At 62.0% G+C, this 16,842-nt stretch overlaps 2 protein-coding genes and 1 long non-coding RNA gene across 6 annotated transcripts; 1 reads left to right on the top strand and 2 right to left on the bottom strand.

The window, feature by feature from the left end:
* Window positions 1-393: 393 nt before the first annotated feature.
* Window positions 394-9,786, bottom strand: Midn (midnolin). 4 transcript variants are annotated; one of them, XM_046444351.2, is made up of 9 exons: window positions 9,643-9,786; window positions 7,726-8,382; window positions 6,577-6,664; window positions 6,297-6,359; window positions 4,179-4,307; window positions 3,793-4,092; window positions 3,497-3,653; window positions 2,977-3,249; window positions 394-2,339 (listed from the first exon to the last, which is right to left on the bottom strand). In XM_046444351.2, exons 2-9 carry the CDS (start codon window positions 7,956-7,958, stop codon window positions 2,062-2,064), a joined length of 1,521 nt encoding a protein of 506 aa, XP_046300307.1. In that variant the 5' UTR covers window positions 7,959-8,382; window positions 9,643-9,786; the 3' UTR covers window positions 394-2,061. The 4 variants fall into 4 exon arrangements, with proteins under 4 accessions (XP_046300307.1, XP_046300306.1, XP_046300309.1 ...); XM_046444350.2 differs by having other exon boundaries at window positions 3,497-3,656; XM_046444353.2 differs by lacking the exon at window positions 4,179-4,307.
* LOC124092581 (uncharacterized) lies at window positions 8,731-15,505 on the top strand. The gene is made up of 2 exons (XR_006851646.1): window positions 8,731-9,415; window positions 13,932-15,505. It is a non-coding gene; the product is annotated as an uncharacterized LOC124092581 (long non-coding RNA).
* On the bottom strand, window positions 12,670-15,033 carry Atp5f1d (ATP synthase F1 subunit delta). Its single transcript, XM_046444354.2, has 4 exons — window positions 14,893-15,033; window positions 13,992-14,145; window positions 13,240-13,328; window positions 12,670-13,092 (listed from the first exon to the last, which is right to left on the bottom strand). The coding sequence occupies exons 1-4, from the start codon at window positions 15,031-15,033 to the stop codon at window positions 12,970-12,972; spliced, it is 507 nt and encodes a 168-aa protein (XP_046300310.1). The 3' UTR covers window positions 12,670-12,969.
* Window positions 15,506-16,842: the final 1,337 nt, after the last annotated feature.

The following is a 16,842-nucleotide window of genomic DNA, read 5'->3' on the forward strand; positions in this document are numbered from 1 at the left end:
CTGGGAACAGTGGCTCACACTGGTGCTTATCCCTGGGCAGTCTCCATGATCAGCAAACCAGTGGTGAGACTCCAGGAGAAGGTTCTGGCAGGGCTGGAGCCACTAGTGTCGGGGTCAAACTCAGGTCTCCCTAGATACAGACTCCCAAGTCCTGTTCCCATTACCCACTGCAGAACTGAGAGGAGCAGGGTCCCTGCACTGGGTAGGTAGCAATGGGCAAGCAGGTCCATGCCCACACCCTGAGGGACTTCCGGCCCTGGGTACCAGGAAGTGGCCGGCTCCTCCCTTCACTGCCCTAGTGGCTTCCTGCCTACCCCAGAGCTGGGGAGAGGGTGTGAGAACCAGGAAGGATGCCAGGGCCCCCCCGCCCCCCACTGACAGGCAGAACCAGACTCTGTTTCCTTCTGTTTATTACTTGAAGTCCCGGTGCTTGTGCAGGTCTTTTCAATTTGTTTCATACAGGAGACTCACGCGGGGCGGCACTCCCACAGCCCCATCTCCAGGGCAGGTAATGCTTGCTTGGGGGGCCCTGGGAGGGCACAGGGCTATGGGCCGTTTCCTGCCTGGGGCCTCCACCCTCAGACCCGCAGAGGCACAGACATTATTTAAAAATTGTTAAAAAACAAAACAGAACACACATTTAAATAGGTATCCAAGACAGTTCTTCAAAAAACAAAATGTACCCCTCCCTTCTCCTCTTTTTTTCTTTTTTCTTTTTTTGGAAAAAACAAAAATAAAAACAAACCAAATCCGTGACCTCTACCCTCTGGGACCCCTCCCTACCCACCCACCCCCCACAAAAAAATTTACAGCTACAGTTAACACGTGATGTTCACATCTGAAACCATTAACTTTGAACACAGGAAGGGACAAGGACCTGGGGTCTCACCTACAGAACAAGGGTGGACAGGCGGCCAGGACTAGACTGACAGGTGGGGGCAGCAGGGCCAAAACACCCCGTCACTAAAAAAATAAAAAATGTGGGAAAACCAAAAATCCACCCCCTTTGAAATGGCCCCAGCAAGGGGTTTCTCCCTCAGTCCCTAGGGCCAGAGACCTGCCGGGCCTGGGCGCTGAGTGGGGAGGGTCCCAGTTAGACCAGCAGCGGACCCCAGGGGGGTTAATGCTACACTTGCCCCCACCAGGGCATTCACAGCTCAGCACCCCCTCCCCATGCTGGGCAGGAGAGGCCCCAGCAGTCCACAGTCCCACATCCCTCAGGTTGGGCTGGAAGGAAGGCGTGGGGGTGCCCCCCACCCACCACCATTTCTCTCCCAGTTCTTCAAGCTCCCAACCACTATTGGCTCAGTCAGAAAATTAATAGTCTATAAATAGTCCCCAAGCTCAGGAGGGAGGTCAGGGCAAGGGGTGGGGCAGAACAGCACGGCTGTGGCCAGTCACTGGAGAGGGCGGGTGGGCTCTTCCCTGTCTGCTTTCCAGCCAGGAAAGTCTCGAGGCCCGGCCCAGACCCAGCGCAGCCCCTGGCCAGACCCATGCTGAACCAGCTTCACATGGAGAAAGACCAAGAGGGAAAGGGCAGAGGTGGAAGAGAGACAGTCCCCTGTGGCTTCGCTCCCCGGGACACTGGGTCCCGTCTGTCTGGGTCCTGCTGGCCCGGGGTGCAGGCCAAAGTCTGCAGTGGGGGTGGGATGGACTCTCCTCTTCACAGCCCCTCCCCTATCTGTAAAGTGCATCATGAGGCATCTACTTTTTTTGACTTAAACCTGAATAGGGTGGGGGGAGGTGAGGGTGGGAGGGGAGGAAGGCAGAGCGGAAGGGGTGGGGGCGGCTTCCGTCTCCCTCTCTCAGCCATCTGGAAAGGCTGCTACATATTTGGAGCTGGGGAAGGTGGGAGGGGAGGACCCAGCAGAGAGGCTGGGGATGGCGAAGGAGGAAGAGGTGGGCATGGTTCTAGAGAAGCAGGAGGTGCCATCAGGGTGAGGCTGTGAAAAAGAAAGGCTGGGGGTGGGCGGGGAGGTGGCCGCCTGCCCTCCAGAGCTGAGCTGTGGCTCTGGGGGTCTGGGCTGCCCGGGCAAGGCCACGGGGCGAGGGTGCCAGATCCTAGGCCACCACGAACTCCGACTGGATGTCAGGGTTGACCTCTGGCTTCCACACCGAGTCCTCAAAGTCGAGGCCCAGGCCCGCAGCCTCGCCGGTGCTGCCGCCTCCTGCACTGCTGCTGCTGTCACTGCGTCCGGCCTTCCGGGTGGGTGGCCAGTGGTAGGGGCCGCGGGCATCCCGCCGGGCCTTCCTGCGCAGCCTCTTCTGCTGCAGTAGGAGCTGCAGCCGCTCCACCTTGCAGCGCGTGGCTCGGTTCTCAGTCTGCCGGAGTCGGTCCCCTGCAGAGGGTTAGCATCCTGTGGTTACTAAGGTCCAGGCCCCCCAGGTGTGCTGTGGCCTGGGGGCCAGGGCTCTGATGGGGAGGGCTCTGCACTTAGGTAAGAGTCACTCAGGGACCCAACTAGAACTTGAATGCCTGTGGCTGCATCTGTGGCCCAGGAAAACACTGTGCTCATGCCTCAGTTTCCAGTTTTTATTCCCAGGGCTGTGGAGACTGACTGATGGCCAGAATGCCCGATGGGCAGAACAGTGGCCAGGATTCATGGAATTTTGATGGGGAGTAAACCAGCCGCTGGGAAACAGTGGGTGGGGGGCGGTGATTAGGGGGGCTCCTTGCTTTCCCAAGTCCTCAACGCTGGGGGCCCTTTGGCCCTGCCTCGCCTGCCAGAACTGAGTCATTCATGCAGGCGCCAAACACCATCTGGACCGGGTGCCTGGGGGGCGAGGAGGAAGCGGGGCCGGAGCCCCCTTGGGAGCACACAAGGACACTTTGTGCCCCGACACACACACGGCTCCTTCTCTCCTGGCTGGGCGGAGCTGGGGGGTCCGGCAGCTGCTGGCCCTTGGACCCCCAGGCAGGTCAGCTGCTGCCTGTGCCCACCAGCACACAGAGGGGCCTTGAGAGTCGGCACTCACCAGGGGGCTTGCACATGCGGATCTGGCTCTGACCCTGCAGCAAGGAGGCCGGGGGCACTGCCGCCAGCTTCTCGCAGGAGGTAGTTTTAGGGGCGAGGTCAGGGGCTGGCGAGGCAGGCGAGCACTGGGCGTGGCAGCGGAGCTGGGTCAGCGAGGGGGGCATGCCCTGGTAGTGCCTTGTGGCGCTCAGGAGGTCATTGAGGATCTGCAGGATGGTGCCAATGTCCCGCCGTGGCCGCCCACTGCTGTCCTGGCAGTTGGGATGCAGCGTGCCTGCAGGGGAAAGTGGCTTTGAGCTGGCAGGATGCCCCCAGGCACCTGTGTTCAGGCATGAGGTGGGTCTTGGGGTCAGGTCACCTGACCTGCCCAGGGACAGGCACTTGTATGCCTGGAGGTTCCTGGGGAAGGGGGAGGCGCGTGCAGCACTCTCAGCCCCGTGTGACTGTCACGGTGGGCGTGGATGTGACTGCACGGGTACGTGAAGTTGGGCATACACAGCCTCGTGTGACATGACACCTACCAGAGAAGGTCCCTGAGAAGACCCCTGGGGCATGGTTCACGAAGCTCTCAATGACGGCGCCGGGTTTACGGGATCGGGGAGTAGGGCTGCCCCCTGGGGTGGACGCAGTGCTGGCCCCAGGGCTGACACTGCTGCTGGCAGCAGGGGAGCAATCCATCTGCTGGTAGGAGGAAGCATACAGGCACGGGGCCCAGGTCAGGTGCCAGAGCTGACCCACAGGATGCCTCTGGGGGCAGAGCCCTGTGGTCTCCAAGCCCATCCCTTCAGGTTCCAAAGACACCCCTCCCCATTCTCACCTCAGGGCAGGTGGAGGCTGCGTGGGATCGGAAGGAGCCAGCTGTGACAGGTGAGGGGGATGTAGGAGGGCTGGTGGGCACTGGGGGGACACGGGCAGCACTGGACACTGGCCGGCAGGAAGAGGACACCGGGGTAGCTAAGCTGGGGTCTCCACGGGCGGCGGCGGCGGCAGCAGCGAGCACGTGCCTGTGTTGCAGGGGGGCGTGCTGGGCGGCCAACTGCAGCTGGACGAACATCATGTGGTCTCCCACGCGAAGAGCCAGGGTCAGTGGTGAGCGACCAGACAAGAAGTCACTGACCTGCCAAAAGAGGGACCCTTCAGCTGGGGGGCCCTTGTCTGTGGCGCCCCCAGCCCAGCCCAGCCCAGCCCCCCTCATCGTGTGACCTGGGGCCTCTCGCCGCCCCTCTCTGGGCTCTGGGGTCCCTGTCGGTGCCACGGACGCTTAAATAAAATGAATCTGTATTTCCGGAAGCCGCCTCCGCCAGCCCGGCCCGGCCCAGGCACTGCTGAGGGCTGTGGGGGACAGAGGCGGGTCAGACGGGGGCCTGGCCCTCCCTGGCCAACTTGGTTCTTTCAAGGGGAAACTGAGGTCAGAGGGGGTGGGGCCCAGCTGGCGGTCACTGCCCTCAAATAACCCTCACCTCATCTCCTTCCCCATCCTCCTGGATCCCCAAACCCTTTCTTCCTGAGAATGTGGGAGAGGGGCGGGTCTCAGGGCCCCTCCTAGCTAAATCACCCAGCCAGTGAGTGGGCGGAATTCCTGGACAATCCTTCCTCCTAACCTTTGCTTTCTCAAGATAAATATTTATCTGTCCTGGGCGGGGTGGAGGCCAAGGGGGCCTAAAGAGGTCCCCAGAGCCTATGTCCCCAGGGCCCTCAACACACCCTGGTGACCAGGAACCCTCAGACCTGCCCCTCTGTGGCGGTGGACTCATGAGTAAGTGTATCTGACCCTATCTACAACAAACCCCCTTCTGGGGCCTGGCCCAGAGCCTTTTTCTCCCCAGGGACAGGGATGGGGGGGCGGAGGTTTCTGAGAAGTGACATAGACTGGATGACTCAGAGCCGACCGCCTCCCAGAACTCCCTCCCTGCTCTTCTGGCAGTGGCTGGCTGGCGCAATCCTCTCTGCTGGGGGCTGAGGAGGGGGAGAGGAGGCAGGGCACAGCCCCACCCTGACCAGTCTGCACAGCACCCTCTGCTCAAGACCCCTGGCAGGCAGGGCCCTGGGGTGGCTTCCCAGAGCAGCTGGAGCCCCCTAGCTCTGCCCGCCCAGCAACTTCCTCCCTGGGGAGGGCGAATGGGCGGGCATGATTTGGTGCCAGGCAGGGAAGCAGCCCGGGGAGCCCAGTCACTCGCCCAGTGCCCCCCCATCTCCCTCCTGACGCAGGCACCCAGGGAGGATGTGAACCAATCATGCCCGGCCCCCCTGCCAACCCAACCAACCGCAGCCCCCATCAGGTTGCAGGGAGCAGTTCACACTTGCCCCAGGAAATCACCTGCAGCCTCCACCCCGGCCCCCAGCCCCTGTTACCCCCATCCCACAGCCACCCCCATGATGGCAGACCACCAGCAGCTCCTAGCCCCTCAGCCCCCCTCCTCTGTGCTGCTTGAAAGGCAGGATGCTACGTGTCAAGAAGGGGGCGAGGGCCTTGGGGCAGCAGGAGGGAAGACCAAAGCCGCCGAGCAGGTTTCCTGTGGCCAGACCGGGGAGGCCCGGGAACCTGCCCACCCCCTTGCTGGGGCGGGCAGTAGCCTGCTCCCCCACCCTGGCAGCTTGCTGAGGCCTGTGTCACCCTGCTGGGAGGTGGCCAGGGCCCTTTTCTGGGGAGTGCCCAGCCTCAGCCAAGAAAATGAGGATAGGAGGAGGGGGAAAAGGCCTGGGCAAGACCTGGAGCCAGACTCAGGCCGCCCCAGCCCACCTCCTGGCTGCCTACTAAACGTTTCCCAACATCCTGTGGAGGCCTCCCTGGCCCCGGGCTGCCTGCCCCTGGCCCCCCCCCTTGGGGCAGAGAACAAAGGCCAGAGAGAGGAAGGGGGGGTGCTGTGGTGACTCCCCACCCCCTTGCAATGGGGGTCAGGAAAGCGGAAGGAGTGTCACCCTGGCTGGCCACCACTCTGCACCACAGCACAAATGTTAAAAAAAGAAACTGGCCCATCCCTTTGGGAAAGCCTCACTGGCTTGGGGACTGGGTCTCTGGAAGGGGAGGGACCTAATGCTAGGCTGGAGACAGGCTCTGAGTGAGCTCTGGGCCAAGGTCATCCCTCAGGCAGACAGGCTCAGAGAAACTCAGCCCCTTCCCCCTCATGGCAGCCACCGTGGGAGAGAACCTCAAGGTCAGGTGGCGAGTGGGGGGCAGGAAGAGGAAGCAAGGTGACCAGGCCAAGCTGGCACCAGGCAGGTGTCCCTCCCCACCCCCACAGGCCTCTGGGGAGCACAGACAACCCAGGCTCTCTGGGATGGCCTGCCTGCAGATTAGGAAGGGGCTGGCGCAGGTCTTACCTGGGTCTCTGTGAGGCTCTCTAGGGCTTGCATGACAGACTGCTCCGGCCTTGAGGCCTGGGACTACAAAGAGAGGAAGGAGGACCCCGCCTAAGTGTGGGTTTGGCACAGTGGGTTTGAGCAGGGGTGGGGAGGGCCCTGCAGGCTGGGGTGGACTGCCCTACAGGGGAGGAGGCTGTGCACTGGCAGTGATGGTGGACAGCCCACCACCGTCTGTGTGTGTGGGAGCAGGGTCTGAGGTCTGTAGGGCCTCCAGGACACACCGCCCACAGCCATTTACCATGAGGCCCGCTTCCACGGTGGGCACCAAAGTCAGCTTGCTGCCATCCCCCACGCCAAACTCCTGCAGCTTCCCCGAACTGAGCCGGCTGCGGGGAGGAAGGAAGACGGTGAGACGGCAGAGACAACACTGGGACGCGGAAGCAGCGGCCGCGGGGGAGGAGGGCTGTGTGTGTGCCGCAGGGAGGGGGGGGAGGGGAATGAGAGACAGGAGTCCTTTCTGCCTCCACCCGTTCCCAGCTTCCAGATCCCGGTGGCGCGTGTGGGGAGATTCCTTGGCCTTGGGAGCTCCCATCCTGGAAGCTCAGATCTCCCACGATCCCCATCTTCCGACTGGGGCACCCCTTCTGCTGCTCAACAAGGCACTTTCGCATCAACTGGGCACTCATATGCCCTTTGCCACAATCCTCCGCACCCCTCAGGGCAACCCCTGCCTAGGATTCACTAACTCTTGCCCAGGCCTCTCTTTATAGGAACCGAGGGCCTTCAGCTCTGGGTGAAGCCTTGGGGGGCTGCTTGGGGCGAGGCTACCCCTCCATCCCCTCCCTGGCGCAGGCCGCCGCCGCTCAGACAAAGGAGACCCTCCTCCTCCCGCCCCTCCCCCACCGGGGCCCCTCCGCTGGGGATGGACATTGCCTGTCCCCGGAGGCCCGCGGTGGGGGGGGGGACTGCCGGGCCTGGAGACGATTTAAATACCAGGAGGGAGGGGGAGGCTGCAGGGAGCGCTGAGAGTCGAGAACAAAGGGGGGCAGAGACACAAGGTGGGGGAGACAGCCAGGAGTAGAGGGGGCAGCTGAGCAGATACGGAAGCTGGTGAGGACACAAGCGAAAGAGAGAATGGCTGTGGCTCCCACTCTCGTAGCTGAGACCTCCGTGTTGCCCCAGGACGCCTGCTTCCACCGAGGGGAGGCAAGGAAACCCCTCTGGGCACTCTCGCCTCGGCTTTTGTGCGGCGACCCCCGGCGAGGGAGGAGGCCGAGGCAGTCGAGGCCGAGCAGAGGGCGCCCGAGAGCGCGCAGCGCCCCCCCTCCAGTCTGGCCGCCCCCTGCTTCCTTGCGCGGCGCGCTCTTTGTTCCCGCCCGGGGGCCCGAGCCCGAGGGGGCGGCCCGGCGCCGGGGGCGCACGGGCGGGGGCGGCGCGCGGTACCTACGTGTCTTTGTGGAGCAGCGCCAAGCGCTCCTTGGGCACTTTGAGTCGCTGGGACAGCCGTTTGCGCAGCCCTTCCACTGTCTCGTCCGGCGGCACCGACAAGTCGTAACGGGTCCCGGTCGTGCTGTGGATGGCCAGGCTCATGGGCGCCGCCTCGGCCGCAGGGCCCAGCTCGCAGGCGCCGCCGGGGGCACCGCGCCGGCAGCTCCGGGCGCCGCCGGGCTGCGGCTCCATCCCCGGCGCGCGCTGGGGGGGCTGGGGTCCGCGGGGTGCCGCCAATCCTCGCCGCGTCCACAGGGCCGGGGCGGGAACTCCCCGGATTTGTGTTCCTTTCTCCCGGCGCTGGGGGCTGGAGGAGGGGGCGGCACGCGTGACCCTGAAGATCCCAGTGGTGGAAGGCTGATCAGCAATAAAGAATCCGAGAGGCGTTCCGGGGTCGATCGCGTCGGCTTTTCGGGGCGCGCTCCGGGTTGGGGTCTGCGATAGAGGCTTCTTCAAGAGTGAGAAGGGATGGGGGGCGGCCGGGACGCGGCGCGGGGAGGGTCCTGGAGGAGGGGGTTCCTTGGCCGTGTGCGCTCTATGCCTCTGCAGTTCGGGTCGCGCTACCTCAAGCGTCCCCTCCCTTAGCAACAGCCGCCGCAGCCGCGGCTCACAGGATCTGGGGGTGAAAGTAACAAGAAAAAAAAAGTTATAATGTATCAACGTTTCAAGGGGCGGGGCTGCCGCCCCCTCCCATTCACTACTTACTCCGCCGGCCCCGTGCCGACCAATCAGCACGAACCGAACGCCCAGTCGGCCGCGCTCCTTAGCCAATGGGAACCGCCGCGGCGCTGCCCCACGTGGCAGTACGCCCAACCCTTCGCCCTGCCCCCGCTGCCTGGGCAACCAATGGGAGCGCGGCGGGGGTGGGGCTGGCACCGCTCCGGTTCCGCCCCCGCGCCCCCGCCTGCGCCCCCAGCCATTCATAAGGCTCGGAGTCCGCAACAAAGGGCGGGCGGGCCCGAGGGGCGCGGGCTCGGGCCCGGGTTTAGGCTTCCTCCCCCACTGGTCCTCGCGGGAGCCGCCAGGGCGTGGGGAGGGGGCGAGGGCCATTGTTCCCGGCGCCGGGAGGGGCAGGAAATTGTGGGGCCGCCCCACAGCGTCCGTCCGGGAAGCAGCCGCCAGCGGAAGCGGGAGCCTGAACCCCGCGCCTCGTGGCAGGGTTCCCAGGCCCAGCGGCCCGCCGGGACCCGCCAGTCCCCTGTCCTGCCCCTTCCTGGGTGGGTGCGGAGAACTGGGCGTGGCCAGGGAGTAGGCCTGTCACCTCGGTGACGTGGCCGCAGTCTGGTGTACCCCTCTCGAACCGGTACTACCTCGCGTTCTGGTGCCCTCCTCCCAATTCCCTCGGCCCCGGCCCGTTTCCCGAGACGCGCCCTCCCGAGCCGTGACGTGACGCGACGCGGCGTCCCGGGCTGCGCCCGAGCGTAGCGCTGGATGCTGCGGTGAGTCAGCAGCGTCAGAGCGCCCTCTGCCGGCCCTCCCGGGAACGCTGCGCCAAGTCCCGGGGGAGGGGGCTCTACGGAGCCTGGACAGGATAATGGACACCGAGACTGCGAGTCTGCAGGTGACCGCGATAAGGGACCGAGCGTACTACGTGCGGAGAATAGAACTGCAATCTGAGAAACTGAAACCGGAGCAGCAACTAGTTCAAGGTCACTCGCGGGGAAAGGGGAGTGCCCGGGGGGGCGGGGCGGGGGTTGTGGTCCCGCCCGGGCGATGCCTCTTGCTAGGAGCCCCTCCTACTCCACAACCGGGTGGGCTTCCCAGGCCGGGGGCATCTGAAGCCCTGTCGGCCCCAAGAACAAAGAAAAGTAGGGGCGACCAGGTAGTATAAAGTAGATACCCCTCTCCAAACAGCGAGGTCCCGCCCCCCACTCACCGGGCGTGGCCTGTCCTGTGTCCTACAGTTCCGAGTGAACCCACGCGGGAGGCCTTGTATCAAGTGCCCGGGCCAGTCTGGGGCCGAGCGGGCGGCCCCCGAGCCTTTATCTGCGCCGCCTTCCCTCGGGGTGGAGTTTGGGCGGGTAGGGGGCGGGGGGGGCCTGGCGGGCGGTGACGCAGCTGGCCCCCGCCCCTGCCTGCTGACCGAGGCCCCCGGGCGCAGTCGTACCGGGACACCGGCCTCCAGGCTTCTCTCTGTAAATGGGTGTTTCTCCTGGAATGCCACTGAGCAGGGGGCCAGGGCCATGAACTCTGCACACCCGTAGGCTGGCTTTTGGGGCGAACAGACGGGCTTCCTGCCCCGCCCCCTTTCCGACGGCCAGGACCGGGTGCTTCCGCCTGGGGGCGCCCGCGTGGGGGAGAACGGGAAGAGGTGCCTGAGTCAGCGGCCAGGATCCAGGAAAACAGGCCAGTCACCTGCTAAGCAGTGGGGTGCTCGGGCCAGCTGCCTGGCAGCTTGGCCGCCAGCATCTCTCAACGGTGACCTCAGAAGGCATTTCTGGAGCGATTATCCAGCGTCAGGCTCACCTTGGACCCAGTTGGTCACCCCTGGCTGTGTTGTGTGAGCTCAGTGAGAAACTGACCTCTCTGAGCCTGTTTCTACAGGATGTCTTAGACAGTGAGATATGAGAGTCCAGCGGCTTACTCTGGGCGCTGGAGTTGTAGGGACAACATATTGCCATTGTTCCAAGAATACATGCACACATGCTTGCCCTAGCCTTTGTAAAGGTGGGCATTCATCCATTTCACGGATAAGGAACCTGGCCACCCAGCAGAACAAACGGAGTGTTGCTCGTCTGCAGATTCTCCATGGATGCCCTGGCCGGTAGCTTTGAAGCCCTCTGTTCTGCTCCCTCTGCCCTTGCAGGGAAGGGAGACCCCAGGCTCCACCCCATCACCTCTGTCCAGTTATCTGTTTCCTTCCTTATCTGGCTTCTCCACCTCCCCCTCATCCACCCCTCCCAGGGCCGTTGCTTTGCAGGTTTCCCTCCATTTCCCACCCAACTCTCCCTTGGCCTCAGCCTCCCCTAACACACAAACTGGGCACAGCCAGACACTCCCAGCCCTGCAGGATCAGAGCTGGTCTAGAGGCAAAGCTGGGAGGACCTTTGAAAAGTAGTCCTGGAGCTGAGTTTTAAAAGATGAATAGGAGTTTGTCTCACAAGAAAGATGCTCAGGGAATGGGAACAGCTTAGCATGGTCCCAGAAGCCACTGCATGCCCAGGGAAACGGGGCTGAATTGGAGGAGGGAGGCAAGGCTGGGTCAGGGAGCTGGCCCTAGGACCTTTTGGTGGCAGAGGAAGTGGGGACCCTGGAAATCAGGGCCCATTGTGTCGGTGTATCCCTGGCCCCATTAACCTTATTCCCACCCTCCCTACCATGGGTGGGCAGTTGGGGGGTTGCTGGTGGGGTAGACGGGTTTCTGCCCGCCTGGTGGTGACACTGCCACCCGAATGCTGTAGGACCTCAGGCCAGTAGGGAATGGAATCAGACACACAGGGATTGTGTTGAGGCACTCAGCCTGGAAAAGAGAAAGGTCCTTTGGGAATAAGATACTTTGTGCTGTTCCAAATTTTATAAAGGCCGGCATTCTACTTCCTGACTTTCCTTCCCATGTGGTGCCCCTGTCCCTGCGTCCTTTGTCCCAGGAATCCCTGAAGCACTGAGTGTACACTTTCTAGGTAGGAGACAGACCCATGTTCTGACCTGTCCCTATCAGGCCAGACCCTACCACTGTGAAAGGATCTTTACCTCTACATTCTGACTCTACCCTGCTTGTCCCCCAAGCCTGGCTCTAAGGTGTATTCTACCTCATGTGGGGAAGGGGTTCTGCTGGTGAGGGGTATACTAGCTTTCTGCTGAGCCCCTGCTGGGCCCCAGCTATCTTTGGTGTTGCATGAGGCATGCTGGTGGCCCATCAGGACCTGAGCAGGAAATGGCTGGGGTCTGGGCAGGGAAGACACACATATGACCTCATGGCCAGCACAAGGTTCCCAAGTTACTAGGGAGTGGCTAGCTCCTTGCCCCCAAAGAACAAGACATAGATGGATGCCAAGGCCCGCCCACTGACCCTCACACCAGGGCCCAGAGCATGCCAGGAGGCCCCAACCCACCAAGTTCAGACATGACGTGGAGTCACTTGCACGAGGCTGTGACACACTGTGAGCTGCCCCTGTACTGACAGGCCACAGATGACTTCCCTGTCACTACTGTGGCTGCGATGACATGAGCAGGCCCTGACTCTCCATATGCTCACCCTGCACTCCCCTCCCTATCCTACTGAGAGAGCATGTGGGATGCTGAGACCCCTGCCCCACAGTTGCCAGGCAAGCACTGGGTCAGTCCCCCAGGGTTTCAGAGCGGGTGGGGCAGCACCCTGGCAGGACAGTGCTAGATCCACCCCCTTCTGGGTCAGCTCCACTCTGAAGCCAGTTAGGAGCCTGGATGCCCACAGAAGTGCTGACACCACCCAGATTGGGCAGCTGGCCAGGCCAGGGCCACCCATAGGATGGGTGTGCCCAGAGTGGGACCTCTGTGGGAGCAGGTAGGGCCAGCCTCTTCCTAGGGCCCTGCAGCAGGAAGGCTTGGAGTTGATGGTGGATCACAGCACTGGGCCTGAAGACCCAGAACCTGGCAGAGGCCTGGGGAACCTGTCCCCTAGTTCAAGCCTGATCCCCCAAGAGCTCCCTCCCTCCCTATCCTGGTGGTCAACCTCTGCCTATTCCCACCCTCTTCGGGTGAAGGTTGGCACCTTGCCCACCCCCACCCAGCCAGGCAGGCTGTGCCCTTTTGAGTTGACCCACACACAACCAATGTTCCCAAGCCTCTGTTTACTGAGTATCCTCAAGGGATTATTTCCTTAGGTTCAGACATGCATTTCACAGAGCCACAGGAAACACTCAGGATGAACTAAGGAGGACCCTGACCCCACAGCCTTAAGCAGAGCAACAGAACCAGTGCACAGTCAGGCTTCCTGGCCTTTAATGTGGGCAGGGGCTGGGGAGCATCAATGTCTCAGGCTCTGCAGGGGCAGGGGTGGTGAGTCGTTGGCCCATTAGGATGGGGGGACTTGGCAAGAAGAGCCTACAGGGTTACAGACCCCACATCAGGCCTGCCAAAGCTGCTGAGGGCTGTAGTGGCCCCAGGTATAACCTGAGGGGCAGGCCTGAGAGCCTGGGCAGAGCCAGCACCACTACCCCCTGGTGGTCTCAGCAAGCGAATGACCAGGACCTCAAATTCCCTGCTGGTGAAGGGCATGCACCGCCTATTCCAGGGCTTTCACCAGGGCCTCATTGGCCTCGATTCGGATCTGGATCTCTGCCCGAGTGGCCTCATCTGCTGCCCCTGACAGCTCCGACTGGGCCTTCTCCAAGTTGGCCCTGGCGGCCTGCAGGAGGTGGGTAGGGGATGAAAGATGAGCCAGCATGCCAGTCCAGCACCTGCCCTTCCTCTGAGCTCCCTCCCCAGCAACCGGGGAACCCATGGACAGCTCCCACCTGCTCCAAGCTGCAGTGTCCACCCACTTCATACTCACCCCCAGGTCCAACATGTCCAGTGTCACAGCTTCTTCTGCCAGTAACTGCACTGAGGAGTCTGCATTAACTGTGATAGAACCGCTGCTCACTGCAGGGTGGAGGGGAGCAGGAGGGAAGGCCTGAGTCCACCACATCCATGCAGGCAGCCTCACCAACTCTCTGATAGGAGCTCCATAAACACCCAAGTCTGCATCCCAAGCATGCCAACAGCTGCTAGCCCAGGTGGTCCCATGGGACCAGTCCCAGGGCCCAGCACACCAGGTGGCTGAAGAGGAAGAAATACCCCAAGAGGATAGGAGACAGACCCAAGGACACTCATGACACCATAGAACTCTGCAGGGAAACCAAGGCCATCCCTTGAACCTACCAGCCCATAAGCTGAACCTGGGTCAAGGGCCACGTCAAATGCACTTCTGGCTTTGAATCCCAGTTCTACTCATGGTGACAACTGGTACTGGGGAAAGGCTTTCACAGACTCAACTCCTTTCTATGCAAACACATTTCCTTCCCTAAGCTGATTACCCCTCCCAACACAGCTATCCTCTTCCAGCACCTGTTCACCCATCCCCACTCCCACCCGAAGGAACAGGGCTACTTCAGAACTAAGTCGGCTTCCTGCTGCATTTCTGAGGATCACATCAGTGCCCATACCCATGACAAAAAAAAACCCACCAAACTTTGCTTTTCTTAGTTCAGACAGGCTGCCCAATGGAGACCCAAGGCCTCTACCCAGCGCCCCCCACAGACTAACCAAAGTATTTAGTAGTGCTGCCATCTTCTGCGTGAACCACGACCAGCCCTGGCCGTAGGACCTGCAGAGTGGGCACATGGGCTGCCAGAATGCCAAAGGCTCCAGTCAGCGTGGGCACGTCCACCTGCCGGACGTTGGCACCATTGAAGAACACCTGGAGAGAACAAAAGGAGCAAGCATGTGTCAACTGAACAGCCTCAGGAGCGGCCAAATACCTGACCTTCACTGCTCTGAAAAGCATCAGGGAAAGGTCGAGCCCTGAAGAGGTCACAAAGACTGTCCAAACTACCCGTGATCTTGGGGCAGTTTGTTCATCTGGAAGTAGGACTGTCTGCGACTGGGAAGCACCCGGTTCCTTTCCCAGAGAGAAGCATCCATGAAGGCTGGACAGGGAGGAGCCGGAGACAACTTAGTTTCGGGAGAAGAGAAAGCCTGGGAGCTGGGTGCAGGAGGGAGCCAAGGTGGGGGCGGGGTCCAGCTACCTGCCCGATGAAGGTGGGGCATTGGGCTCAGGAAGGGGCCGGGGTTCAGATTAAGAACCACAGCGAGAGCGCCAGGTCCAGCAACCCCACCGGCTCCGAGGGTGGGAGGGCTCAGCCTCGGGACCGCACGGAGGTGTGGGGACCTGAGTCCGGATCCAGGGAAACAGGTCGGCCACCGGTCAGCGGCCTGGGGATACGAAACTGGGGTGCCGACAGTAGGGGAGGGGGCGGGGCGGTCTTTAAAGGAAGTTAGGGCGCCCGAGGAGCAGGACAGTGGTCCTGCGACCCCGCGAGCTGGGGGAACCTCGGTCTCGGGGCCGCTCAGGAGTTGGGTGGGCGTGAGGGCCGGGAAGGAGGCCGGACCCCTGGGGCTGGAAGCGCAGGTGCCGGGTCGAACGGCGAGGGCGCGGGATCCGGACCTGCGTCGGGGAGGCGAAGGTGAAGGACATCTGACCCGGGCCGGCGGCGGGAGCCGGGGCGGCGGCAGCCTCAGCGAAGGCGCGCGCCTGGCGCACGAGGCGGCCCAAGCCCGCGCGGCGGAGCAGGGCGGAGGGAAGCATGGCGGCGGCGGCGGCAGACAGCGGATTTGGGCGGCTGGGACGGCCTGGAGGGCGAGAGGACGACGCGCAGGGCTTTCTGGGATCAGCAGTTCCGGCGAGTGCGCACGCGCGCACTACGACGCCCAACAGGCTGCGCGCGACGTCGGTGCTGAGACGTCACCGCCCGAGCGCGATGCTTGCTGGGGGCTGTAGTTTTCTTGAGGTGAGAGGCGATGAGGGCGATAAAACGATTCTCACGGGTAACTGCGCGGGGGAAAGGACAATTCAGCACCAAGATTGCTAAGGGGAGGCTCACTGCAAGGACATCTGAGAATCAGTTCCCCTATGCAGTGGGGGAGGGAGCGTTCAACAGGCGTTGACGTCGAAAGTAGGCAAATCAATAGTATGTCAGAAAATGACACGAACTGAAATAAACACGAACTGCATATGTGTAACTATAATGCACTAAAAATAAATCCATATCGCAAGCCGAGTGAAAGACTGAATGGGACAGTCACGAAGGCCTTATCTATACACGCAGTGCAGGTGCCAGGGAATGGCAGCCCAATAGGGTTGCAGCAGCGGACAGGCGGGCACACAGACGTCCGCAGAGGGCGCCCTGCGACCGGCGATGCGCTCGCCTCTCCCCCCTCTCCCCCCCGCCGCCCCCGCCCCCGCCTGGCCACCGCCCCCTCCCGCCACTGACGCAGGAGCGCGTGCGCGGGCGACTTGGATGCCCCGCTGACGTCAACCAGGTGCCGCGCAGCCTCGCTTGGGGCCATGACGTCACCGCCCCGCCCCCGCGCTCACGCAGGTCCTTGGCCCCCACCCTCCCACAAGATGCGGGGTAGGACTCATGCTGAGGAGGGTTTTTTCTAAGAGGCGGAGGGCTGGACTCCAGGGGCACTGGAAGCCCGAGAAGGTCGTGGTCGCGCCTGGTCAGGGATCTGGGGCTGGTACCCTAGTCCAGTGAGATCCAGCAACTAACGCTTTCCGTGGCTCCCCACACCCTAGAGCGAGCGTACGCCCTCGCTCATGCGAGAGTTCAGACCCTTTGGAGACCGGCTCCCCTGGACTTAAGAATCTGGGCAGTTGGAATACTTCGGAAGCCCCAGGCCAGCACCATGAGGAACTCTTAGAGCATCAATCCCCATGACCTAGACATTCTGACCCTGAGAGGAGGGTGCAGAGCGAAGCTTTCAACTCCCCTTCCCAAGTGCGTTTTGTCTGCACTTCTAAAGTTTCTTAGCCCCGGGTCTTCATAAGCCACCAACTACTTCATAATACAGGGAAAGGTTCTTCATAAGCCACCAACTACTTCATAATAAGGGGAAACGTAATGGGCTCCTCAAATCCAACCAGCTGATGACTTCTGTCCGGTCCCCACTCCTGGTATCCTATGGGTGAGGGCAGCACCATTATTTGGGGCCCAAACCTGGGAAGACATGAGAATTCCACCCTGTCTTTTCCTGTCCACCCAGTGGACCATTATCTCTGGCCCTAATTGCCCAGGCCTCCTCTCTGCCTCACCTCAGAGTCTGTTTAAAAATCTGAAACCTGCCGAGAGCTATGGCACACGCTGTAATCCCAGCGGCTCTGGAGGCTGAGGCAGGAGAATAGTGAGTTCAAAGGCAGAAAGCAAGGCGCTAAGCATATCCAGTGAGACCCTGTCTCTAAATAAAATAAAGAATTGCGGTGGGGATGTGGCTCAATAGCCAAGTGCCCCTGGGTTCAATCCCTGGTACGCCCCACCCCCCAAAAACCTCTGAAACCTGACCATGACCTTCCCCTACTGGGACCCACACCAGCACCTGTGGTCTCCTTTCTCGG

Source organism: Marmota monax, unplaced genomic scaffold (assembly GCF_021218885.2).
Source record: "Marmota monax isolate L192 unplaced genomic scaffold, Marmota_monax_Labrador192_F-V1.1 WCK01_AAM20220418_F8-fsc00102, whole genome shotgun sequence".
Lineage (NCBI taxonomy): Eukaryota > Metazoa > Chordata > Mammalia > Rodentia > Sciuridae > Marmota > Marmota monax.

Excerpts from the sequence above, each read along its gene's own strand:
- Midn (XM_046444350.2), bottom strand. The coding sequence starts at position 7,958 with ATGGAGCCGCAGCCCGGCGGCGCCCGGAGCTGCCGGCGCGGTGCCCCC. Across the intron at positions 4,308-6,296 it reads AGAGCCTCACAGAGACCCAG|CCCTCAGCAGTGCCTGGGCC; the intron begins GTAAGACCTGCG and ends TGTCCCCCACAG. Across the intron at positions 2,340-2,976 it reads CCGCATGTGCAAGCCCCCTG|GGGACCGACTCCGGCAGACT; the intron begins GTGAGTGCCGAC and ends AACCCTCTGCAG.
- Atp5f1d (XM_046444354.2), bottom strand. The coding sequence starts at position 15,033 with ATGCTTCCCTCCGCCCTGCTCCGCCGCGCGGGCTTGGGCCGCCTCGTG. Across the intron at positions 14,146-14,892 it reads CCTTCGCCTCCCCGACGCAG|GTGTTCTTCAATGGTGCCAA; the intron begins GTCCGGATCCCG and ends TGTTCTCTCCAG. Across the intron at positions 13,093-13,239 it reads TGGACATGTTGGACCTGGGG|GCCGCCAGGGCCAACTTGGA; the intron begins GTGAGTATGAAG and ends CACCTCCTGCAG.